At 42.5% G+C, this 26283-nt stretch overlaps 5 protein-coding genes across 6 annotated transcripts; 2 read left to right on the top strand and 3 right to left on the bottom strand.

The window, feature by feature from the left end:
- Positions 1–381: 381 nt before the first annotated feature.
- LOC311026192 (F-box only protein 40-like) lies at positions 382–5214 on the bottom strand. Its single transcript, XM_084029580.1, has 9 exons — positions 5154–5214; positions 3569–3605; positions 2927–3479; positions 2410–2855; positions 2144–2323; positions 1733–1974; positions 1442–1573; positions 816–1149; positions 382–717 (listed from the first exon to the last, which is right to left on the bottom strand). The coding sequence occupies exons 2-9, from the start codon at positions 3569–3571 to the stop codon at positions 508–510; spliced, it is 2100 nt and encodes a 699-aa protein (XP_083885706.1). The 5' UTR covers positions 3572–3605; positions 5154–5214; the 3' UTR covers positions 382–507.
- A 6-nt stretch (positions 5215–5220) lies between these two features.
- On the top strand, positions 5221–9189 carry LOC311026191 (F-box only protein 40-like). The gene is made up of 6 exons (XM_084029579.1): positions 5221–5348; positions 5667–6830; positions 6987–7273; positions 7640–7771; positions 8341–8677; positions 8927–9189. The coding sequence occupies exons 1-6, from the start codon at positions 5346–5348 to the stop codon at positions 9143–9145; spliced, it is 2142 nt and encodes a 713-aa protein (XP_083885705.1). The 5' UTR covers positions 5221–5345; the 3' UTR covers positions 9146–9189.
- A 526-nt stretch (positions 9190–9715) lies between these two features.
- Positions 9716–12051, bottom strand: LOC311025310 (TLC domain-containing protein 2-like; the record flags this gene model as incomplete). Its single annotated transcript, XM_084028161.1, has 5 exons — positions 9716–9899; positions 10204–10409; positions 11350–11432; positions 11703–11785; positions 11873–12051. The coding sequence occupies 5 exons, from the start codon at positions 12049–12051 to the stop codon at positions 9716–9718; spliced, it is 735 nt and encodes a 244-aa protein (XP_083884287.1).
- Positions 12052–13929: 1878 nt separating this feature from the next.
- On the top strand, positions 13930–20787 carry aifm5 (apoptosis inducing factor mitochondria associated 5; the record flags this gene model as incomplete). Its single annotated transcript, XM_084028160.1, has 19 exons — positions 13930–13948; positions 14133–14229; positions 15388–15497; positions 15785–15894; positions 15980–16024; positions 16528–16609; positions 16824–16936; positions 17022–17108; positions 17228–17319; positions 17913–18043; positions 18259–18374; positions 18457–18528; positions 18618–18681; positions 18876–18952; positions 19562–19679; positions 19790–19888; positions 20170–20245; positions 20330–20434; positions 20703–20787. 19 exons carry the CDS (start codon positions 13930–13932, stop codon positions 20785–20787), a joined length of 1698 nt encoding a protein of 565 aa, XP_083884286.1.
- A 1883-nt stretch (positions 20788–22670) lies between these two features.
- Positions 22671–25041, bottom strand: liat1 (ligand of ATE1). Of its 2 annotated transcripts, none has more exons than XM_084028403.1 (2): positions 24786–25041; positions 22671–23229 (listed from the first exon to the last, which is right to left on the bottom strand). In XM_084028403.1, exons 1-2 carry the CDS (start codon positions 24901–24903, stop codon positions 22913–22915), a joined length of 435 nt encoding a protein of 144 aa, XP_083884529.1. In that variant the 5' UTR covers positions 24904–25041; the 3' UTR covers positions 22671–22912. The 2 variants fall into 2 exon arrangements, with proteins under 2 accessions (XP_083884529.1, XP_083884530.1); XM_084028404.1 differs by having other exon boundaries at positions 22671–23160.
- Positions 25042–26283: the final 1242 nt, after the last annotated feature.

The raw sequence follows: 26283 nt of genomic DNA, 5'->3' as shown, positions 1-26283 counted from the left end.
ACATAACATCTATCATAACATTACATAAATGTTTTTTAAATTAATTTCTTTTGGCATATATTGTTAAATATGTACACAATATGACCAGAGATGTGATCTAAAAGGCATTTTTCATTTCAGCTCTGAAAAATACTTTAAAATAAAACTATTTAAAAATAAAAAAAACTATTGCTAGCAAACATGCAGTTCAGTAAAAGGTACAATTCTCCTTAACGCTTCTTCATTTAATATAGTTTAATCAGTCCATCAGTTGTTGAGGCTGTGATACTTTTTAAAAATAGAATCATATACAGTATCTTTTTTCACAATCTTCCATACAAAACATTGTAGCAGTAAATAAATGAAAGCTGTATGACAAGAAAAACTGCAGCTCTGGCTTTGTGTAGTGCTTTGTGACATACCGGTTATAGGATATCATCCCTATACTTGTCCAGTATAATCTGCCATCAGTGTCAGTATTCCACAAATAAACTCTGAAACAGCAGGTAGAATTAAGAGGATTTAGTTTCATTCCCGTCTGTTTCTCGAGAAGTGTTTGACGAGGCTTAGCCTCTCCTGGCTGCAGTCCTGTTTGTCACCCATGCTGGGGAGGGGAACAGGGTCACTATGCACGGAGGTCTTGAAGTAAGGACAGACTTTAAGGTGAGCAGATATTGGAGGGACGTCTGCCATATGCCAAGAATCCACCGAGGAGAAGAGGTGACTAAACTCCCATACCTGCAGAGAAACAGTAGGAGAGAAAAGGAAAATATAGTTAGTAGGACGTTACTATGCAACTAAAATGATGGATTGGATGATTTATATGCATCTCTCACAGGTTTGGCCCTCCACTTGGCTCCTCCATGTGAGTAGGTCTTCCTCTCCCAGCGGAGGGTGACCATCCCTCTGTCCTGCAGCAGAGAGGAGCACACCATCCTCATCAGCTGGGACACCAGAGCCAGCTGGGACAGAGACAGACTGTCCAGGAAGGTGACCACGTGGCACAGCACCTCGTAGGGCAGTGAGCTCAGAAAGTCTTCTCCTCCTCCTCCCCGACCTCCTCTCTTCCTCTGAGCGGTGGAGGAGTCCACTGAGCTCCTGGTTAACTGGGAGGTTTCACCAACTGGGGCTTCAAGTGTTGGACGCAAGTTGAAACTCCTCAACTGATGACTGCAAGGAAGAAAATCAAGCTTTTATTCACTATAAAATAATATATTTTGGTCACTTGTGGGCATCTTTAAACGATATACTGAGCTTGAAAGCAGCAGTCACTTATTTATAAATGTTATGTTTGTGGCGTCCGGGCGAATGTAAGGCAATATTCACTCTTTTTTTGCTCCGTTTTTGGTCTCCACCAACTCCAGAGGGAACAATCAGGCTCTTTAGCTGCTAAAATATTCCACCATTCACCTGCTGGTCCCAAGTATAGGAATCTGGACCCAAGAACATGCAGTGCACTCACTTGTATGTGACGGTGGCTTTATGTGTGGAGGGCTGGAACCTCCTCTGGCTGTAGGTGCAGCCCAGGTATGATAGAGGGCATCTCTGCTCGAACCATCCACTCAAACTCGTCTGGATGTCACTGTGGACATTCCTGGAAGAGGAGATGGCAAATCAGCAGTTATTACACGAATGTGATTCCTTTGTGACGGAGAAACACGCTGCTGAAAACAACAAATGTGGCGTAAGAGGAGGTCAGCGGGGGTCAAACCACCAACGCAGTCAAACACACCCAAGTCAGTCGTATAGACACCTGTAATGTGTGGCGAACTCTCTGCGGTGGAAGGCGTGGCCGCAGAGGAAGGTGAAGACGCAGGTGGCTCTGGAGTTTCTGCTGCTCACCCTCTCTGACTGCAGCTGAAGACGAAGCTTGAGTGGTCTGTCTACCATCGCCTCCGCCAGGGTGGTCGTTGCTTTGAACGGAGCCGTGGGGAACGAGTGCGTCTGTGTTCCCACGTCGACATAAAGCCCATCGATTGGCTTCATCTCACTGATCTGCATAGAAACCGATCAATCACTTTAAATGAATCAACTCTCAGTAACTGGTTTTATTTGGCTTCTAAACCATCATGTTCAATGCTGAAGTTCGCACGTAGCATCATCTCCCTCAACTGGTCGTGTGTGTAGTTTTTTTTAACTATACTGTCATAGATATCCGACTGACCTTGTGACCCCTGACCTCCTTCTCAGCATAGCCCAGCAGTGTGGTTGCAGCTTCATCACTGAACCAGTGCTCTTCGCTGACTTCGAGGTCGGACGTGTCCACGCTGCGTGGCTCACTCGGAGGCCGAGGCTTGTCGTAGTGATGAACTCGCCGCTCGCTGTAGTGATAGCCGTCGGGGATCTTAGAGGAAGAAATAATATTACATTAGAAGCGAGGTTTGCTTGTTATTTTAAATGAAGTAACCTGAAGTAGCTTGAAATCATCACCTTGAAAGAGCGCAGGGTCTGGACCGGGATAGGCTCCAGGCTGCCATACACAAAATCGTCCTCCCTTGGCGTACAGGCCTTGATTTTTCCGAAGGTGATCAGCATGCGCCCATGATGCACCATGTACATGTTGTACTCCTGCGGGGTGAGCTGCTGCCCGAGACGCTCCAGCACCCCCTCCTGCCAAGGGGCCTGACCGGTCTTACTTGTGTCTTCAGCCGCACCATCCTGCTCTTTGATATCCTCACCAGGCTTTGGGTTTTCTTTGGGCTTGTCCAGGTTTGCCTGAGCAGCAGCACAGCCGCCTCTCTCCATGCTGAACATCATATCGCATATGTTGTATTTCTCTTTGCTGAGGCCTGAAACTTGCCCCACGCTGTCCTGTGCAGCCTCTTCAACACTATTCTCAAACATGCTGTTTTCTGCAGGAACGGATGTGTGGAGATCTACAGGAGATACAACAGGAGGCAATATAAGAACAGAAAGAACACATTCTAGAAAAATATAGAAGTATTACCTTTGTCTGTGACACCATTGACAATCCCTCCCATTGCGGTCTCCTCTTTTTCCTTATCCTTTATTTCCTCCTCTTCTGCTTCAGTGAGCTCAGGAAAGAGAGGCTTCATTTTGAGACGCTCATAAAGGTCTGCCTGATCCACCAGGGCCATGGCAAGATCCAGAGGCTCCCCCTGCCCCTCGTTTCCCTTCAGTACGTTCTCCTGCAGGGTCACGTCGGCGTGCGGGTCCGTCTCATCAGTCGGCCACCGAAGCCACTCCATGGTGCAACACACCACGCTGGCCGGACACACCTGGAGGTGAGCTGCCTGCGAGCAGCGAGGCATGTGGAGCGGGCAGCCGTACCCGGCGTTGAGGCAGGGCACCCTGACGTTGGGGCAGAGCAGCAGGTGATCCTCCTCTTTGCACAGGTGGAAGAGAGCTCCACAGAGCAGGCGGCAGGGGATGAATGCACAGCACACAGAGACCTCCACCCGAGCCCTGCAGCGCCGGCTGTAGCAGGAATCACAGTGGACATGCTGCTGTCGCGCCCTGGAGGCTCGAGAACGCTGACTCTGATTGGATGGGAAAGAAAAGGAGCCCACTCAGATGAAGATTTACAAACATGGATGCATGATCTTAAATTTATATGTGGATATCTAACCATATCTATGGGGTTTTGAATCAGAGGTCTTGAAATTCTGCAAGAAAAACACAAATTGTATCTGTAAAATGAACAGAAGTATCTTTTACTGATGTCACGGTTACAGTGGGGTAAAAATGGTTGGATGCAAAAGCAAGCGGAGACAAAAAGGTAGACAAACATTTATTTTTAACTAACAAAACACAGTCAAAACAATATCATTTAAAAAAGAAGACAAAACTTAGCAGGTAGGTAATCAACACAAGAGGGGAAGTCCAGACATGACAAGGACGTACAAGACAGGAAACAGGAGACAAAAACTACAAAATAAAAGCGGAAAGTAAACTATGAAAAACCCAGATCATGACAACTGATGAATCACATTGGTTCTTCATGCATTACGCTTGGCTCCAAAGCACACAAATGCATTAAAATGTACTTACATCATACAAAATGATGAGTTTTGTTAGTTTTGTAAGTAAACTAGAGTCCTATTAGTATTGTAGAGGTATGCTTACTGTGGCACTGTCACAGTAAACCAGACATGCACTGCAAGCTAGTGAACAATTTCACTTGTCTGAGTTTCACTGTACTACTTACAATTTAGTTATAAAATAAACATTACCAAAGTGTTTCAACACATTCAAACTCAATTCAAAGGTCTTACCAAGGTGCCACCGCAGACGTGTTGCTCGTTTGATAACCTTGCTTTTGGTCCGTGTGCTTCTTTCTTTACTGCCAAGTTAAAATTAGCCAAGCAGCAACAAGCAGGTCCAGCAGGAGAAATGGCGAAATACCCCCCTCCCCCTCTCCCCCTCTCCCCCTGAGTTCCTGCAGTTGACTCAAGCCACTTTATTATTTACTTCCTATCTCTCCATTCTGGGGCCAAATGAACATCCCCTGTGTGACGAAGCCCTGTCACTGTTAAAACACTCAATAACCTGAACACAATCTACACACTCTCATGTTTTTATTTGTCATACTCATCTCACAATTATTCTGTTTATTTGATGTGCTGTCCCTCTCCTCCACAGGCCCGGGGTCTAAACCAGAGCCAGACCCACCAGACCATGTTATGTTTGGCTGAAAGATATAGGCTTAATTAATTTATCTGTTTTAGCTGGTTGGTCCCGAGGGAGGGGCTTATCAGATATAAGCCTCTGTCCACCGAGGGGTTCAGTGTGGGAAGTGGTTTGTTACAAGTAGGCCTAGGTGATGAGAGCCGGTGTCAAGAGATCTTTTTTTGTAAATAAAACATGATCGTTTTGCACCCACCGTTTCTGTGACACCCTGTTTCCAGTGAAGAATATAAATCATCTTCTGTTGGAATTACTGAAAAAAAAGCTACACACTGACAATGTTTTGATGAAACCTCCACTAGAGGACACTGTTTGGACAATAAGACTGATTTTACTCTGTACAGGTAGAAATCATCATCATACAGCATGAATCAGAGGGAAGAAGGTACGAGGGGTTTCCTGATGCAAGCCTCTGATGCAGCTGGTAACCCAAACCATGCGTCTGACCACCTGTGTAACATTTCTCAGTCTTGCGCTCAGCTATATTTATAACACCCCCCCAACGGCACGGATATACTCAGACTTACAGAGACACTCCGTACTAGACGAACAAGTCCATGTCTCTTCTTTCCTTTTCCTCACAGCGACAGGCTTCTATAGTTCAGTGATCCCAGACTCTCATGCCACAGGACGCTGCTGGTTTCCTGTATATATGCAAGATTGACTTCTGCAAGATTAATAGCTTCTTCTTTGTTTGCAGGACCTGCAGGATCTGAAGCATGGTATGATTTCATTTTATAACTCTAAAATCTAAGATGAAGTTTTCTGCTTTTATTTCTCCATAAGCTTTAACTTATTGTTTTGAATTAGTTGACTGCATCACATGAAGTATAGCCTGTTTTGGCTCATTGAAGCTGTTTGATGTTGAGCCAAAGTTAAATATTCAAACCTGCCTAACCCATTCCATAAAGCAAGGAAAGTCCAAGGAAAGGCCCTATAGGGGCCCCTTTAGTTGCCTTGCCTAACTTTCTTTAGCCTTGTCTGTCTTTACCATTGCTTCTGATCATTTCCTTCCTTCCTTCCTTCCTAAACCCAATCAGAGTCATCGTTCTCGAGCCTCCAGGGCGCGACAGCAGCATGTCCACTGTGATTCCTGCTACAGCCGGCGCTGCAGGGCTCGGGTGGAGGTCTCTGTGTGCTGTGCGTTCATCCCCTGCCGCCTGCTCTGTGGAGCTCTCTTCCACCTGTGCAAAGAGGAGGATCACCTGCTGCTCTGCCCCAACGTCAGGGTGCCCTGCCTCAACGCTGAGTACGGCTGCCCGCTCCACATGCCTCGCTGCTCGCAGGCAGCTCACCTCCAGGTGTGTCCGGCCAGCGTGGTGTGTTGCACCATGGAGTGGAACCGATGGCCGGCCAACGATGCCCATTCTTACCCGAACACGGAGCTGCATAGAAACCTGCTCAGGGAAAGAGAGCAGGGAGGGTGTCTGGACTTAGCCATGGCCCTGGATGACCAGGACCGTCTCTTTCATTCCATGAAGATGAAGAACCTGTTCCCAGAGCTGATTCAGAGTGTGGAGGAGGAGGAGAAAGATGAAGAGAGGAGGGAAGAGGAGAGGAGGAAGGAGAGGCAGAAGCAGAGGAAGGAGGCAACAGAGAAGGCGGAGGCCAGCCGTCACACCTGGGAATCTTTTAATATGTTTGACTTAAATCCGCCTGATGAAAAAGACGATGAAGTTGAATATGAGCAGGAGGAGGAGCTAACCCAAGAGGAGAGAGAGGCTCTTGCTAGGGACACAGAGGTGCATGCTGATCTGTTAGAAAACTACAACGCCTGGGAGCATATGTTCAGTATGGAGATGGGTGGCTGCAGGAAAGCTGGAGAGGCAGCTATGGCAGGCAGAGGACGGGGACTTTCTAACAGAGGCAAAGGTCTGGGCACTCTGACGGAAGAAGATACAGCAGATACCTGTAAGGGTGCCACAGCATCGAACAGCTGCACACAGGCGAGCAGTGCATGTGGTCCTTCCCTCACATCCTCCTCCTCTTGTCTCGCTGGAAACCTGACGAAGACGGAATTTGTGTACGGACACGTAGAGCCGATGAAGATTATCACCGTGCGTACCTTCAAAACCCCAACCAGCTTCTCTGCCAGGCAGTCCCGCATCCGCAACCCTGGTTTCTACAAGAGGGAGCATCGAGGTGTGGATACCAGCGACCTGGGGGTGGCGCTAGAGGAGATGCCAGTGTGGGAGGAAGTTCAGGTGAGGGAGACAAAAACCTCCTACAATCTTTCAAATCCATCGCACATCTTTGATTAAAATGCAGAAACAAGTAATGAATGATACATTTAATTATCACACGAATGACCACAAATGTATTGAAAATCTATAAGGTCGTGTTTTTGATGCGTCTCCCAGGCGTCTTTGCTGTGCTCCCTGGAGAAGGAGCAAAGGGGTCACCTCATTGCGGAGAGCGTGTGCACAGATGGTTTGTTACAAGATGAAGGCACGCAGACCTACAACTTCCTGTCTGCTCCTTTCCGAAGGCAAACGTCGCTGGCTGACCTGACGGTTGCAAAACCACTGGACCTGCACCTTCAGCTGCAGGTGGAGAGCGTCACCAGCCGGCACCACAAGGCCAGCTCTGCCTTCACCTTCCTCTGTGGACACACCTTCCAGCGCAGAGAATATGGCAGACATTATAAGTGGGTTCTCTTATTCTTGTGTGTTTTTTTTCCAAATATCCTTTGGAATCCATATTTCTTAAATTACTTGTGAAAGTAAGTCACAAATTCAATATCAATATTGTATCAAAATAGCAGAGAATAAGTACATAAAGGCAATTATTAAAGTATTAGTGACTCATGTTTCAATTGCCATCATCATTACTTCTATCTATTCTGTAAAAATTCATTGACCTTATCAGATTTGTCCAAAAAACACTAATAAACCCTAAAATAAACCATACAAATTAAACATTTAGATCAATAGGTCTGGTTTATGTTGATATGTTGGTCCAACATGAACACAATCATGTTTTGTGTTCTAATAATCAATATGCTCTCACATAGGAACATCCACAGTGACATCCAGATGGGTGTGAACGGATGGTTCGAGCAGAGATGCCCCCTGGCCTACCTGGGCTGCACCTTCAGCCAGAGGAGGTTTCAGCCCTCCACACATGAAGCCAGCATCTCCTACAAGTGAGCTCAAATTATTCATCTTTATTATTGTTTCATACTGATACACCTTTTATCTTGTAGCACCGCAACACTCTACATTATACTATTTTATATGACTAACTTTTGACTGGAATGATACCACAAAGGTTTACTGTTTCTAACATCCTACGACTAAATGAAGAAACTTAGCAGCAGAGCTCTTCTAGTTGACTAAGCTCTATTTTACAGTAAATAACTGACCCCAGACCACTATTTGGAATGAACGGGAGTGACAGTTCACTGATTGCTCTTTAGGAATGTACTGATATTTTTACCCGTTCAGTGAAACTTTAAAACAGCAATAACCTTTGAAATAAAATTAAACAAAATCTCCTCTATTAAAATAAGCAAAAAAATATTACAACTTACATTTTCTCACCTCTATTACCACCATTTCTCAAATAATAATACATTAAATTGAATCGAAACACCTTACAGTTAATACAGGACTATAGAAAACCAGCTTACTTTACTGTAAGATTAAATAGTTAAAGGGCAGTGCAGTAAAATAAATCTAAACCACTTTTGAATCATTTTAATTTTGCTTTCAGTGAGGATCTGGGCTGCTTTAGCCTGCATCCCACTATCCCTGCTTCACTGGGTGAAACCTCCCAGCCGTGCAGGAGCTCAGTGGACTCCTCCACCTTTCAGAGGAAGAGAGGAGGTCGGGGAGGAGGAGGAGAGGACTTTCTGAGCTCGCTGCCCTACGAGGTGCTGTGCCACGTGGTCACCTTCCTGGACAGTCTGTCTCTGTCCCAGCTGGCTCTGGTGTCCCAGCTGATGAGGATGGTGTGCTCCTCTCTGCTGCAGGACAGAGGGATGGTCACCCTCCGCTGGGAGAGGAAGACCTACTCACATGGAGGAGCCAAGTGGAGGGTGAAGCAGACGGTGAGATAAGATCCAGTTTTAACAGATATAAAGGTCAACATTAGAAATATAGGAGTGACAACACAAAAAAGTGTTGAAAACGACTTTGGTCTTAAGAAGATATTTTCCCCTCATGGTTTGTGAATGAGGCCCTTTTGTCTAACGTTTAATATTTGACCCACTTCGGTTCAAGCATAATTTTAAGGAGAATATTGAATGATAAATTAAAATAAAACCCTGGATATTCTCTTCTCTTCTCTGTGACTTCAGGTATGGCAGTTCAGCACTTTGTTCTCTCCTGTGGATGCTTGGTGCTTCCAAAACGTGCCGTCCATGTCCGAGCACCTAAAGGTGTGTCCCTGCTATGAGAGAGAGTCCAGGACAGAGAAGATTCCCTTGCCGCGTATCAAAGAAGAAGTCAAAACCAAGACGAGCTGCAATGCTCCCACTCTGGTTCATTTGTTCCAGCAGAAGAGGATCATGATGTAGTGCATGCTTTGATCCATTAGTAGCTAGCTGCCTGTTTCCCGCTCTTTTTCCTCACATTGACTGTCGCTGCTGTTGCCTGTTGTTTAAATATAAGGGATTCAAATGCCAATTAAAATAAGAAACCTGTGTGCAACCTGAGTCATCTAATTACTTTCTAGAATTAAGACCAAATCAGGAGCATCTACACATGAAAATGCAGTCACTAGTTTTCATTGTAGACACTGAATTTGGATTTTTTTTTGAATGACAACATGCATAAATGTGAGCGGCTGTATATAGCCTAATCAGTTTTTACATAGAAAATGTAAAAATGCAAAAAGGAAATCAAGGTTTTATGGTGAATCCTGGATAAACCCACACAGGCAGTTTATTGGAGCAGACAGCTACCCTCCTGTGGTTCTTTTTTATGTCTGTCCCTCAAAAGACATCTGCTAACGTGTGCTTAAGCTTTGCTTTCTACGATAACGACGAACATTACAAGCAAACATTCTAAGTTGCAGTGGCCGTCTGGTCCTTGAAAGACTATTCAACTGGACCAATGGAGTCATCTTTGAGCAGGAGGGACTTCTTCTAGTTGTGCGTGCTGGTGAGGACGTCTGCCCTGACCAGTCTGTAAAACAGCACTACGTTCATGAGGGAGATGAGACTCAGGCCTGCTGAGCCCATCATCAGGACGTAGCGGGGCATGTGTTCACTGTGAGCTGCCATCCAGCGCGTCATCCAAGCCAGCGTGCCGACGCGAAACACCAGTAACCTGCAGGAGAGACACTGGATCAGTGAGAAGTTGAGTGACCTTTCTAACCAAGATGCTTTTGAATAAACGTCATAAGTGAAATAAGAGTTTTTCCAGAGGTCCTGAAAGGTAGATTTGTTGGGAAGGGTCAGGCTAGCTGTCAGCTTCCTATTGAATTAACATAAATCAATATTCATCATCTGAATCTCAACAAGAAAGAGGATGAGCTTATTTTCTAAAATGCCTAATTCGTTTAAACTTCATTAATTTCACCTAATGACAATCAACGTAGAAGGTGATCCTCATGTTTTCTGATGTCACCTACGTTCCCAGGTTGAGCCAGCTGGTCACGCTGTAGGTCACAGAGGGGCGAGGGGCTGCGTTGACTTTCCCCGGCCTGTTCCTCCATCCTGACAGGAGGAGAAGCTGCCTGATGTGAAGGAAAACCGAGTTGATCTCAACCAGCAGAGACACCACAGAGTAGCCCACGTAGAGGCGGGTCGTTAAAGCCAAACTGAAGCAGGAGAGCACCTGAGAGAACAGTTCCAACGGAGGAATCAGAGGAGAGAAACATGCAGGAAAAACTTCATTCACAGACAAAACCACGTTAAAATGAATGAAAAAAGTCGTTGAAAATCTAGATTTTGTTGAAGGGGGATATTTATATTAAATCTGGCAACCACAAAGTCTTATGCCTTATTCAACCTCAACACAAGCAGACCTTGAACTATGAGGAAACAGTGGTGTTCTGTTCAGCATGTAAAGATAAATATTTGACTACCTCTCCTATGAAATCAGCAACTTAAACGAGCCAGAGAGAGACTCGTTAGCTCTGTTCAGCATGTAAAGATAAATATTTTACTACCTCTCCTATGAAATCAGCAACTTAAACGAGCCAGAGAGAGACTCGTTAGCTCAGCTATAAGCAAACACTAAAACATGCCTCATATTTTACAATGTCGTGAACTAAAGTCACTGAGCTGTTTCCCTGCTGGAGGTGAATCAGGTCGTGACCTCTGCTACCTCAGAGATTAACCTGTCACACACACATCAAGGCTCAACACCTTTTGGGGATGGAGGCAAAGAGCACTGATGGATGACGGTGCAATTTCATTCACCACTTATGCAACAGGTCCTATTGTTTTTGTAAAATCTGTACTCTTTCTGTAATATTTGATATGATGTGCAATGTTTATTGTATTGTAAAATACCAATAAACAGATGCAAAACCAGTCCTGATTTCATATTTTCCCTTAAGTTAAACTAGAAGTATTTCTATTATAATATAATAATAATTGGATATGCATGCATATATATTCTAGGTATATGACCCCCTAGAGGTCATCACACAAAACATACACAAATATAAATATGAAAAATATGAAACATAAAAGGCTGAAAATATATAAAAACACAATTTGGCAGCACAGACGTAGTATAATGATATGCTCGAAGGTGTGGAGTTTATTACCGCAGAGTGGTGGAGGAGCACCTCCCAGGACTGTTTACATGACTGGTTCAAGGCCACGTCCAAGAAGTCATGGATAAAATAACCTACAGGAGAACGAACACGACATTGATACACAAAACATCATGAAAAGTCAGTTGACTGTTTTAGTTAAAGCTTGCTGAACCTGTTTATTAAATTTTGGTATTTAAGGTGGTATATGGTCAGTATTTAGATTTGCAGGTGAGGTCAATTAATTGGATTTAATTTGCTTTTTCATTCTTAATCAGTTAAAAAATAATTGATGTGAAGAGTAACGTCCCCTGTCTGCTGGTGTGTGCACGTTAACGTTTGTGTGTCGTGTGCGAGGTCGTCACCCGTGGACACGGATACAAGACTGTGGGAGAGCAAGGAGTGAGAGGAGATCAGGTCCTTCATCAGCTGAGGCTCAAGGTAAAAACTGTGTGGAAAAAGAGACACACCAAGGGAAAGCAATAAGTAAAAAATAAATAATAAGCACAATCCTGATTACTGTGCCTTTACGCACCATAAGCCAGCCCACGCTCCGGTCAGTGAGCTGTGAGTTAAAGAAGTGCTGATATTCCTCCACCTCCAGGATTTCTTGCGTGCCAGCTCCGGTGTCGGAAGGTATCGGAGAATCGTGTGCAGCAGTTTGAAGGAGCACGCAGATCCTCCAACGACCAGAAGTGTTGACTTTAAATCCATAGCTGAAGTATTTATTTATTTCAAACCACAGAGCCTGATGCCTTCGGTTAACTTCAAATCCCACGTGCCCCTGTGTTCAGGCCACATGTCAGGTCAAATGCACTCTCAGGATCGAGAGAAACAAACACCTGAAGGCTCTTCAACAATCATTGCCCTTTATCACACATTCCTCCCCTCGCTTTAAAGTGGCAACCTGAACTCTGACAGCAGTTTAAGGGTCACGGCGATGACATGACATCGGTAAGAGTCCTTTTTTTCACTCATTGTTGCTTCACCCAGCACAAGATTAGCATGATAATATATCTCAAAGTGATGACAGCCAGTCGTAAAGACATATGGCTTGAACCAAATGCCACAGGTGACAAGAAGTGGAAAGTGAAGCAATATGGCTAACAGTATTTATGTAAAACCATTATTTTCTCTATAATAAAATACCTTTCACACCTTTCTGTTCATTTATATTTTAATAATCAGCAAAGAAAATGAATATGTGTGAAATAAAGCATTACTCAAGTACTCCTAAAGTACAATTTTGAGGTACTTACATGAGTATTTCCATTTTCTACTTATTCTTTTATTCATGTTATTTGCCCTGTTGTTTCATCTGCTTGGTCAATTACTTTCCTGTCATTACGGGTCCTGACTCCATCTGCCCAGCAATCACCTCATTCCCCTCACCTGAGCTCCCCCACCGATGTCCACACCTGAGCTCCATTAGCATCATCACTCTTATACCAGCCCGGATTCACCTGCACTCAGATTGTCGAGTGTGTGATTTCCAGTGTTTATCCAGCCAGTTAGATCCTGCCCTTTTGACCCCTTGCCTAACAACCAGTCTAAAGATTTTCACCTGTCTCTTCTCTGTTTTGTCTGCCTGATCCGCCTGTCTTCCTGCTTTTTTTACCCGTATTAACGGAATTAAACCTTTTGGACACTCAGCCACTGCCTCTGAATTACATTCAGGTTCTCTGTTTTCTGAGTCGTGACCACTTTATACTCCATTATATCCACTAAAATGTACAGCTAAATATTGTTAAGTCAAAAGTTACTAGATTAGATTCATGACAACAATAGGCTGCAAAATATAACCAACCAATACTTAAATTATTTTTTAAAGTAGGTTCATATAAGACTTTATTGATCTCTGGGAGGAAATTCACAAGATATCCAGCAGTCATTAAAATGAGTCCCCATTAAAGGATACATGAAAGGACCAATAACTTTCATTAAATACTACACATGATATTATAATGTCTGGGTCATTCTGTATATTTTACTTTTGGTTCCACATTAAATTGGGATGATAATAGCCTACTTGACTTGTAGCAGGTTTATAGGCGTATCTCGATATGAGAATGATTTCAATCCTTGAGTTTTGCAGGGATGGATCTTGAAACTTGAAGCGGTGTGTGAATGATAGTAGACCTACCTCCGGTTTTCTAAGTCATGTTTTGTCGCCCGTCCATTCAGCTGCTGCTGCCTCGTCAGCCTTTCTCTATGCCGCCGTTGTGAAACACAAAAGGCCACCATCGCCTTTCTCTGGAACAAAAACGGGACTGGACATGACCACTGACATCACTGCTCATTCACCGGAGTCCCAAAAGTTACTTTATGCTTGATTTTTTTTTTTTTTTGGTTTTTGTTTGTTTTGCTCGTCTTATCAACCCCCCTCAAAAACGTCCACTTTTCCCACTTTTCCTCCCAGGATCGGGGGATGTGGGTCGGGGATGGACCGGTTGCCGTGGAAACGTACTGCTATCCCATCATTGAGCTGATGAGCGGAAGACAAACTGGAAACAGTGAAACCCTCGTCTGACGAGCTTTGAATGGTTCTGGAGGGTTTGCGTGTCTCTGTGGTGCCACAACTGAATCGGAGACATGTCTGAGAGCAAAGCACGTGAGTCACCGCTCTGAATGTTGATTTATGGGTGTTTTCTGTATGTTTGAATGACCTGTAGCGAGGAATACGTTCAAAAAATTATTCATTTAGTGCGCGCGCTCTTGTGTCCGCGTATTCGTGCACGTGTGTGTGTGTGTGTGTGTGTGTGTGTGTGTGTGTGTGTGTGTGTGTGTGTGTGTGTGTTCAGCGCGCGAGGAGCTTCCGGAGCCTGATCCAGAGGACACATCGGAGGAGCTGACCGAGGTGGTGTGTCTGGAGTCAGACCTGCAAGATGGACAGTAAGGAGGGGGGAGGTGTTCACAACCTGGCAACCTATTTTTTTTTTTACATATAAACATTTTTTAATCACCATTAATCAACAAATGACAACAGCCACACAGAATATAGTCTCGACCAGACAAAACAAACTATTTTAATTTAAACAGCATTACTTAGTGTTGGTATTTTAAAACATTTAAATGCATTAAAGGAACCATGAATGAATGTTCAGCCATGCTAGCAGCTGTGTGATGCTGTAAGTACTAGCATCAACCTGCTGGCATACTCTCAATGTTAATGTTAGCATGCCAGTGTTGCCAGGTGTACGATAATTATCGTATTTGTACGATAATTTTGCCCTTTGTACGATGTACGATCAATAATCCCAAAAAAGACCGGAAATACGATAATTTCACCATTCCGTGAATGTGTGGTTGTAATTGGTTGTAATCAGCCTGTCGCAACTGTCTGTCAGAGTTTTTTTGTGAATCTGAAGGCATCTGTTTCACGATTGGCTGGAATCGTGCTTTTCTAAATGTGAGCTACGAGTGACGTGTATGCGTTTGCCTCAGAACAACGGCCATGATTGGCTGAATAGTCCGCTGCGCCCGCCCCATGAGTGAGGAAAAAAAAAAAAAAAAAAAATTAAGAAGAAGCACTGAAAATGAGTGAACATGTTAGACGCTATTCAACACTAGAGTGACTACAGCGCATCAATAGACTTGTTATTTTGGTTATGACGGGTGTACGATAATTTCCCTCAAAATACGATAATTTTATGTCTCTGGTACGATAATCCTACATTTCTCACCTGGCAACACTGTAGCATGCTGAAGTGAAGCAGGTGTTGTATGTAGTTACCACCAGCTTAGGTTAGCGTGTTAGCATGTTAATATTTAATATGTGTCACTCAAAACCACGCATGGGAACCTGATGATGGCGCTATAGAGATTTTAAAAAACCCTGTGGTTATCCAGCATCAGTACGATTCAATAATGCAATCCAGCTGTTAAGATATTTACATGATGCTAGCGTGGCTAATCAATACACAGGTAGAAACCAAATGTACAAGTTTATATCACAGGTTAATCATCTAAAATTCCACAGGAATACATATTGTAAATGTTATAACTGTGTGTGTGTGTGTGTGTGTGTGTGTGTGTGTGTGTGTGTGTCAGGATGATGGAGGTGGAAGTGGGGCATCACAGCGTTCTGTTGGCACGCACCGAGGGCATATACAGCGCCGTTGGCAACCAGTGTTCACACTATGGAGCTCCACTCAGCAAAGGTAACAACGAGCCGGTTTGTGGACCCTGAAGAGAACGAACACACCGTCATTCCATGCACTCACAGTTTCTATCCATCACACAAGTCCGTCCACCGAGGACTGGACGCTTTCATCTGTTAGAGTTATATGTTGTCAAATGTAAAACCATAGTGCACATTATAGTTTGAAATGTGAAAATGTTTTCAGGAAAATGGATCATTTTCAATGTGTTCTGCAGTTTGATAGCTTGTCGTAAATGATTGCTTCCTGTCTTAACTCTAGTACGTGAATGATGTGTGTGTGTTCAGGGGTTATTACAGGCCACAAAGTTCGCTGCCCGTGGCACGGCGCCTGTTTCAACGTGCGTACAGGAGATCTGGAGGAGTACCCGGGCATGGACTGCCTACCCTGCCACAAGGTACAAACCAGACCAACAGACGGCCGTTAAGCTCATCGGGATATTTGAATGTCATTTTAATTTGCCCTTTTTTTCTCTTTTGAAGGTCAAAATACAAAACAGCAAAGTGTATGTGTCTGTAAACAAAAAGGTAAGGATACGGTTTCCTCCTCTTTTTTTGTTGATGTCATGGTGCTTCCTGTTTCATTTTGTGCTTGTATTCAATCATTTTGAGTATGGTCGCACTTCAAGTCCTCATTTTAGACCATCAGCTGCTGTAGAAACTGCCCTCTGAAACCCACCTTAAGAAATTCCTTTAGGTGGGTTTGAAACTCTTTAACAGAAAAAAGTCAGGCATTGATGTTTGTATTTATAACTGAAAATAATAAACAATAATGAACTGAAGCAGCTAAATGAAATAATTGCACAGTCACTGGAGCAGTAAACAATAGTACAAAACAAAATTGAGAAACCATGCAATTTAAACTGCAGCAAACTGGAATGTTAATGAACTGAATTTCCACTTTGTAATGTAATCATACCACATTTGGTGGATGTACTGTAGGTGACTAACAACCCTTTATATGTTTGACCATTTTATTTGTAAATAATTATTTCTGTTGGTGAGTAATTTTTGTTTTCTTCATGATTCAGACTCTCAGGCAGGAAAAAAGATTAAAGAGTATGGGGACTGCACTACCAGGGGTTACTCACACAGTTCTGCTGCTGGGAGGAGGTGAGTGTGATCCTCTGTATGTCTTTATATATACTTTATATATATATATTACTTTGATATTATGTTAACCAGCCCTCACCTATAAGATATTGTGACTTTAAACATATTCAATGATGTAAATATGAGAGTCTATGTTTACAAAGATGAACTATGTTTATGTGTTTCATCAGTGTGTGTGTGTGTGTGACGGTGTGTTGACTCCCTGTAAGTGCAGGAGCCGCGTCGCTGATCTGCGCTGAGACTCTGCGGCAGGAGAACTTTGGCGGCAGAATCATCATGGTCACCAGAGACGACCTTCTACCTTACGACAAAACACGACTCAGCAAGGTGCTGCAGAGTAAATGACACGATGCGAGCGCAGTGGTGAATATTGCGTGTTTCTTTTCATTGACCGCCTTCGCCCGTCGTACAGGTCATGAATGTGGAGAGTGACAGTATTCTGCTGAGGAGGACGGAGTTCTTCCTTCAGCACGACATCGAGGTTTGGCTCAGGAGAGAAGTGAGTTCCTTTCCGTTCACGCCTTCAGGCTCGTTGTGTCATCGTCTTGTTGTGTTATTCATCACCTGACTTGTACAGTTGATGCTTGTGGTGTTTGGTACATGTACAACCCGATACAGGCGGTGTCAGTGGACACGGACAAAAAGACGGTCAAGTTTGACGATGGTTCAGTCCAGAGCTACGACCAGCTCCTCATCTCAACAGGCTGCAGGTACAAACAGATAAACACATATACACACACACACACACACACACACACACACACACACACACACACACACACACACACACACACACACACACACACACACACACACACAAGCAGGTTTGAATTAGTTGGTACTAGCTTATGTAAGCACAATACATATTTTCTTTTATAGGAAGAAAATATGCTTGGATTTAGACATTTAAAATGCATTTACATTTATTTTTTGGTAAAAAAGAAAGAAAGAAAAACAAAAAAAAATGCATATGTTGTTAAATATACACAATATAAGAAATAATAATGGAAAAATGTGTCATTAAATATTTTGATAATAAGAATGCAATTTGTTAAATATATAAAATGACTGGAATCAGCATCATCTTCAGCTCCACAGAGAGGCATCATTGAGGCTCATAACAGTGTGCAATTTCTCTTTAGTGCTGCTGTTTAAGGAAATGCTCTTAGTAAATCCTTCTAAGATTGATCATAATTGGGAAACAGGGCCCACACATTTTGACCACGAAGACAAGAAAAGTGGTCATTGTTGCAGCACCACTACACTGCACTGCTTCTAAACAGAGTCCTGGCGTTTCCTTCAGAGCGAAGGGACTCGATGTGCCCGGCATGAAGTTGGACAACGTCAGGATGTTGGAGACGCCAGAGGACGCCCGGCATATCCACACAATCTGTCTGGGCTGCAACGTTGTCCTCGTGGGAACCTCGTTTGTCGGTACAATCATGTAGTTTGATTGTGAAATGTATAAAGCTTTATATTTGTTTACACTCCGCTGTAATGGTAATGTAAAACAGTATTTATTGATGTATTTATTTTTATTTTTATTTATTCTTTATCAGTTTTGGGGCTCAAAACACTTTTCAATTGAAGATTCTCTTCTTTTTGATATTCCCTACTGCACATTCATTGACACATTCATATTTCTTCAGGTATGGAAGTTGCCTCTTATTTAATAAACAAAGCCTTCAGTATCACAGTGATCGGCAGCAGTGAGATGCCGTACCAGAACACACTGGGTCGAGAGATTGGCAAAGTCACCATGATGGTAAGAAGGAGAGTCCTGTCTGTTATCCTCACATTACTCCTCCTTTCAGCGACTCGTAGTTTAAACGCTGTTGTTCCTGCAGATGCTGTCAGAGAATAATGTGAAATTCTACATGAACGATAACGTCACAGAGGTCAAAGGAGTGGATGGCAAGGTAAAACAGGGAAACACATTTTGATATGGATATGTATCGGGCACTCTTGGCTTCCTGTCCTCTCGTCTCATCGTCCTTTCTTCCTCAAGGTGAAGGAGGTTGTGCTTAAAAGTGGAAAAGTTATCCCAGCAGATGTTTTGATTGTTGGTATTGGTGAGTGATATTCATACACATCTATATATTATGTCTCATTCACTTTATTACTCTGGAGCATCTGCTAGTACAAACCTATTTTAACAAATAATATCATAACATCAATCCATCTCCAATTTGGCTCTGCGGAGAGAAGGTTGTATAGTATTAGTATAAAACCTGCTCAACCACTTTTCTCCTCTTTCTTTCATCAGGCATCAAACCGAACTCAGAGTTCCTGCGGGGCAGCAAAATACTGATGGACTCCAAAAACTTTGTTACAGTCGACAAGGTGGGATAATAACCAGCTGTTTATCTGGAGCTCATTCTGTGCTTTCCTTCTCAACACTCGGAAGAACTAGATTCACGTCGTCATCACAGACTCTCACAGGTTTCACAGGAGTGTTAATCAACATGTGCTTCCTTACATTAATCAGTGTAATGTGCACCATTAATCATCGGTCTCTGCCTGTTCTCTACCACCGTTGGTCCGGCCAGACAAAGGACTCAAATGTAAGATTCAAAAACATAGAGCAGATAGAATGAAAGGTCTACTGAACACGATAAGTGAGTCCAGAAAAAAATAAATAAATAAAACACAAGGCAAATACTGGGATCTGTCTGACAAACACAGAAACAAAAAAACTGGACCGCTCACTAAAACAGGAAAGAAAAACATTGCATATAGACTAACTATCCAATGAAAAAAGGGTGATGACGAGTGACTCGAGTGATGAGCTAATGAGGCACAAGTGAGTGCTCAGACAATTATATATATATAGAGAGACAGGAAAAAGTATCTGAGGTGGGTATGCCAAAATAAAACAGGAAATAATAATGTGGAAATAATAATATGCACATATATAACCTGAGTGCACATGACAGTAACTCCCTCTTGCAGTACATGCACACTAATGTGCCCAGTGTGTTCTGTGGAGGCGACCTGGCCACCTTCCCTCTGGCAATGGCCAAAAACCGGCTGGTCAACATCGGACACTGGCAGATGGCACAAGCACATGGTAACGTAATAACAACGCTTACATTTACCTGACAGTCAGACCTCAGACAGACAAGATCTTGTTTAGCTTTATTTCCAGTTAAATTAAAAACATGTTTCGTTCTCATTTAGGGAGGATAGCAGCTCTGAACATGCTGAATAAACCAACTGAACTCAGCTCAGTTCCTTTCTACTGGACCGTCCTATTGGGTAAAACCATCCGATATGCAGGTGGGCACGCACACACACACACACACACACACACACACACACACACTGAGAGGCACTATTAGAAACAAACCTCAATGTGCAGATGTCGGAATATTATCTTAGCATTGTTTTCATGTAGTATTGACTTCTGTTTGAAGTTTAATTCACTAACTGGAGCCTTTAATAAGAGCAACAGTGACAAACTCACTGTGTGTAAAACTATATGAGGCTACACTGAATGCCACCGTCATACATTTCTGATTTCCCCCACATACTCATGCTTTTCTTCTGCTTGTGTGCAGGCTATGGGGAGGGATACACTGACATCGTGATGAAAGGAACGTTTGAGGAGAGGAAGTTCCTGGCGTTATACATCAAGTAAGTTGAGGCAGCTGTAATTGGTAAACATATCTCTTTTTTTATGAATATGTTCAAATATGTACGTTTGATTAAAATCTATAGGAATGATGAGGTCATAGCAGCAGCGAGCCTAAACTACGACCCAGCAGTGTCTGCCGTGGCCGAGAGGTTCTCAACGGGAAAAGTCATCACGAGGAAAGAGGCTGAGTATGCAACATCTTTTCTGTTCTTCTTTCTCTCAATCTTTTGGATAATAAAAAGTGACAGATGACTGGGTTTGATCACATGGATGTAGGGAGGTTTATCCGCAGTGAACAAAGCATCTTATGAGGTTTATGGACCTCTAACAGTGTTTCCACTGACCCCACGTGGCCAAAGAAAATTGGGTGCTTAGCTCGGTGACTCAAATGGTAATAGCCTTCATGAGAGGAACAAAAGATGTAAAAGCTTGTCCTCTCTCTCCTCTCCCCGACAGATCGGATGACCTGAGCTGGCTGCAGTTGTCCCGATCTACGCATTCCTCCATTCGTCAGCTCAACACGTCATCCGTGCAATGTTGACACGCAGCCTCGATATTACTCACGTGTCTCTGAGTGCAGAGACTTCACTCGATCCACAGCGACGTTTATATTTACAGTATTGGATTTAAATTTGTACGTCATACACTCAGTGTCAGGTGCTCCAACCATGCAAACAACAGATACCTCAGATGGATGCTGCCTTTGGGACTTCTTTTATAACCTAAAGATTTTTTTCTTATTATTTCTTTAGAGTTGTTTGTTTCATTTCGTGGCTTTATGTCTCAAGGGGTGCGTTTCAGACGCCTCAGTATGTTCTCTGCTGTTAATCTTTCAAAGCCGGTGTACGACGCCTTTTATTTCGACGGGGGCTGCTGGAAAAACACAAGTGGCCTTAATGCCCACTGTACGTGGTCCGGTCAGTGAGTCTGAGGGGGGATTAGGAGAACAGAGGGGGAGGGCTCGGCTCTTTGAAGCAGAGATGCTGAAATAGGCAACGGTAACAAAACACACCAACAGGGAACAATAGGCCGTCGACAAACAGCACACAAATGCAGTGTGACAAAAACCCTCACAAAAGAAGTGCTGTGTTTTTCCCCCTCTGTCTCTCTGTTGGTTTCTCACTGTCCTTACTTCACACCACCAAATGTACTTTATGGTTTCTCTTCCTGTCAACATCATGCCTCGCTTCACTGTATCCACTGGTGCAGACTTTTCAAGGCTTATTTTGTAATTATAATTATAATGCATGTAAAAGATTAGGATTTTCTCTTTTTTTTTAAATATATATATAAAACAAGAATTCAGGTTTTTTAACAGCTATTTAGATGATCGGAATATCAGTATACCTCATATAATATAATAGTTAATACATGTTCTGGATAATTAATTCAGAAATTGCTTAAGGAAAAAAAATAAGAGACAGGAAGCTGTTAATTATTGGCTAGTAGAGCAAAATCAATACCTAACAAATCATGATTCTTCAACACATTTGTGCAAAAAAGAGTATACATACACACATAATGTATTTTGTCATTGGCGTATATCATCATACATGCTCCTTATCACTGACTATTTGTAAAATAATATCCATATTTCTGCTCATCTCACTGGCAGAAGGCAACACTAACTGCCGTCATATCCCTGCAACCTCATGTACAGCATTATTAAAGTGTTAATGTATGTACAGGAACATCTTTCAGTCTTACGTTGTACTCAAAACACATTGTTATAGGAAGTCATTTAGCATATTATGTATTCTTGAGGTAAGAAAAAAATATCAATTTTGTTCTCCAAAGTGAAATATGCCCAGGGATGTACTTGTCATTTAAACTTTTATTGTCTTGTTTCAATTTTGTTCATGCATATATAAAATCTCAGGCACAACACTGCTGTCTCTTTTTGCATTTATTGATTTTGGGAAAACATAGCTTTTCTGCCATCTACTGTCAAGCAGTGGTAATGTTTTTAATATATGCTTTTAAGCCTTTCCAAATGTACTTTTTTAAAGTGCCTTTTGTCAATAACAGTATAGAGCAGCAAGAAATAGAATGAGAGGAATATATCCTTGCATCACATTGGATCACATGGTACAGCAGGTCAGCCAATAAACAGTTTGAGTTTCTGAACACATTTTATTGTGTGTGTGACATCACACACAATAAAAGCAGTTGCAGCAGTTCTCTGAACAGCTTTCTGGGTATTTTTGTAAAAAAATAACTAACAAACAAAAACCCTGCTCATTTATATCTAACCTATATTTTGAAGTTCTTACATTAGAGGTGAAAAAACGTGACCCTCAGACATAAATACCTATTCAGCCCTGATAAATGAACTTTGGGTATTTTCTGGAAGTGCTGGAATCCATTATTGGTCCAATAAGCAGGAGCAGGGCCTGTCCTCGTCCACGTACAGTGGTGTCATTGTGGAAGTGTTTTAAAGGGTATTGAATTGGCAACAATCTCATTTTCTCTTTAGTCAAACGTCTTAACGGCAACCAAAGAGCTTCACTCTTGCTCACTGTGACTAAATCTGTTGTAAAATGTCCACGAATAAAGTAGATCATTAATTCAGTTTGTGCTCAAATCTAGTCATGCATTCAATCAAAGCTTTTTTCTCTTTGCTCTCTTTAGGAAAAGTCTGTCTCCAGGCTCCAGGGGTTTCTTTATTAACAGAGCGTCCCTTTCTCGCTGTAACGCTGCCGCCTGTTGGCCCTGTACAGCTCTAGCCTCTTCTCCTCAGCCTGGGGCTCATCCAGCACTCCCTCCCACCTCAGGCTCTCCCTGGCCTGGGCGCTGAGCTCTCCACAGCTGCCGGTTTTGCTCGATGCTATCGGTGGGGCCGGCGAATCCGTGGGCCGCCGGGCTTGAGGCGGACCGGGACTCTGTGGGGGCGGCGGGGACACAGGCGAGGTCTCTGAGGGCAAAGATACAGCCTGAAGCTTCTCTGTCGGGGGGGCAACATACACATGTAGGCTCATGCTCCCTGCCAAACAAAGCGGAGGGTTTAGATTACTAATGACTCCCTCTGGAGCCGGAGGGTTAATGGTTTGGTTTACAGCAAAGAGCTGGAATAGGCCAGTGACACTGTTCTCTATTGACCTATTCAACCCTGGAGGGAATCCTCTGACACCACCACATGATCCTTATGCTAGTGCATACATTGTGTACAATTACAGTGACCTTGATTTGAACTGCCAAAGCAATGATCCATTTAAGTCAGCTCAAATTATTATTTTTTTTCCAACTCTTGGTTCAGTCTATGCTCCTTAATGCTCTAGTATGACTAATGACAAATGCATGCCCTGAAAGAGATTTTTTGTATTAATATATATTTCATGATTTGATATGATCTTTTTTTTAATAAAGAATGTAGCACAACAATTTAGTCATCTTTACTGTAACAAAGCCTCAAGTCCTGTATCTATTTTTCAACCCTCCATTTTGTGAGTGGTATCCATGGCGATGTGGATCACCATCTCCCCTTCAACTCTCTACAAAAATGTAAAGAAACAAATGTCTTGAACACATTGTTGATAAACAATGTCAGTGACCACAATGGGACAATAACCCTGAAATGTGCATTTCTGTTGTAATATTATACCATAAACATATAAAAACAATCCATTCAAAATAATATTCCTGCATTCAACATTTTACTTTTACAGACCATTAAAATGTCATTTTGCAGGCTTTGTAAATTAAACTCATTGACTTTATAAGAATGGTGCCTTTTTAATTGCTGATTATTGCTGATACCTCCATAGAACTGTACTTTGTTGATGACGACAGCGATACTTGATTGGTATTTGAGTAAGTAAGCCATGCGTTTGGATATTTGATTTTTCCTATACAAGCATCATATTATTTCTGAGTTGTAAATTATGATTTCCATGTAAAATCTTAATCTGAACACTAACTACTGTCCTGGGGATATCATTTACAACATGACCCTGGAAGTATGAATGAATATACTTCAATGAAGTGCCATGTAGGAATAGGCTAATTATGATTGTCGTTATTATTATTAATTGAGCAATAAATGAACCACTCAGTTTTTAAAATGTCAGAAAATAATGGGATATGGTCATCACAAGTTCAGTTTCAACTGTCAAAATAATTGTATCTAATTGCTGCAATTTGTTTTATGTCCAGTGACTCATCAGTTAATCACTTATTATTTCAGTATCTCAAATTGAACTTAGGTAGGTCTAATTGAGTAATGTATCTTTAAATTCATTACATTTCAGAGGAAATTATTTGGGCTTCTATTATTTGTTATACAGCTGTAATTCCTGGTTTGAGTGATTCAATTGAACATTGGCTCCACATCAGACAAATACATCAACACCACAATTAAAGCTGTTAAATAATTTCCATACACAATACACAGTGCTTTTTTTTCAGAAAATATTTTTAGGCTCTACAGTTTTGAATGTGGGATTATTGATGTGTTATTTTAACATTATTTGGTGCAGCTTGTACTGCAGTAATGGACCTCATACTTCTTCCAACACTATAAAGTGCATTTATTTAGCCTACCTGTATTTTCTACGATGGAAGCAGCTACTTTCTTTCTTTTCTTCTTGTTCTTGTTCTTCTTTTTCTTGCCGGAGCTCGTGGACGGCTGCAGCAGCAAACAATCTTTGTCTTCTGGCATGATGTAGAAGAAATGTAAACTGGTGCTGAGCAGAGACCCGGGTCTTCGTTTCCTCACGAACCGGGTCTCGGAGTTTAGAGACGTGATAAAACACGTTTGTACGGGAAAGCAGGAGTAAGTCGAACATGCTGGATGCTACATTGCTAACTACCTTTGATAATAGTATCTGTTCGGGGAAACCACAATCACGCTTCGCCGCCTCGTTGCCCGGTGACGCGTCTCCATGACAACAGGACGCTCCTGTTCAAAGAGAATAAATAAAGATTTACAGCCGACACAAACTATAACAATAATTAGACTGTTGGTATTATTTCATTTTCAAGAAACTTTGGAGTGGACACAGTAACAGCAACATCCTTTGTACTTTAGCCTACAAATGTAAGGTTTCAAATTTAAGTTCATATAGGCCGATCTGTGTTAATGCACTTAACATATACTGTTTACACAGATAACTATTTGCGCACTGTTTGACATATTTACATGTTTAAATATTTACTGCAGCATCTTTAAATAGGTAATAATAATAATATGTCTGTGGCATAGTCTCAGTCCTTCTCGCCTCTGATTGGTTAGCTCAGCCACATGTGAGTGAGAAACAAGGAAGTGCTCTTGTTGTGGACGACAGAATAGTGCTGCTTGAGAAAGTTACCTGTCTCCACCCTGCTGTTTCTTCTCAGTGACCCAACCACCAAACCCCGAACCCTCACCTAACACAATCTTTACAGCAAATTGTATTCGCTAATTGCACTGGTAGCGACCTGTCAAGCTAGCCACGCCCACATGCCCTGTCTTACTCTAAACGGGACAGCAATTGACATTAACACCAGTCTATTTTGTTGAAGACTTGAAATGAACGATTGAGAGCAGAAACTCATGTTTACTTTTTACTTACTTAAATATTAAATAGAAGTGAGAAGAAGAGTTGTGACCTCATATATTTTCTTGCGGTTATTTTTGCAACCAGACGAAGGCCAGCAGCCAGAATCCAAGTTTAAGTGACTTCCGCATTGACTTCACTTTTCAGAACCGGAGGTTGTCGCCTGTGTACAATGTAAGCTGATTCACCAAATAACTTTCTCGTTCAATGCCGTTTCAAAGCAAAGATTTTGACCCCGACGTGATTTGAACACGCAACCTTCTGATCTGGAGTCAGACGCGCTACCGTTGCGCCACGAGGTCGGTGCCGATACGCTGCTTTCACAGTAAGGTAACCGCGACATGACGTCAGTTATACTCATCAGAATGAGCTTTACTAGCCAGGTAGGTGTACACATGTAAGAACAACTTTCAATGTAACACCAGGAAGTCAGACAGATTTAGCCTATAGCTAAAAACATGGAAATGAATGCTCATTATACACATTTAACTATAATATAGACC

The sequence above is a fragment of the Eutrigla gurnardus genome, assembly GCF_963514095.1.
Source record: "Eutrigla gurnardus genome assembly, chromosome: 15".
NCBI classification, from domain to species: domain Eukaryota; kingdom Metazoa; phylum Chordata; class Actinopteri; order Perciformes; family Triglidae; genus Eutrigla; species Eutrigla gurnardus.
Note: the sequence above shows the minus strand (reverse complement) of the source record. Positions and strands in the feature narration are given on the sequence as shown.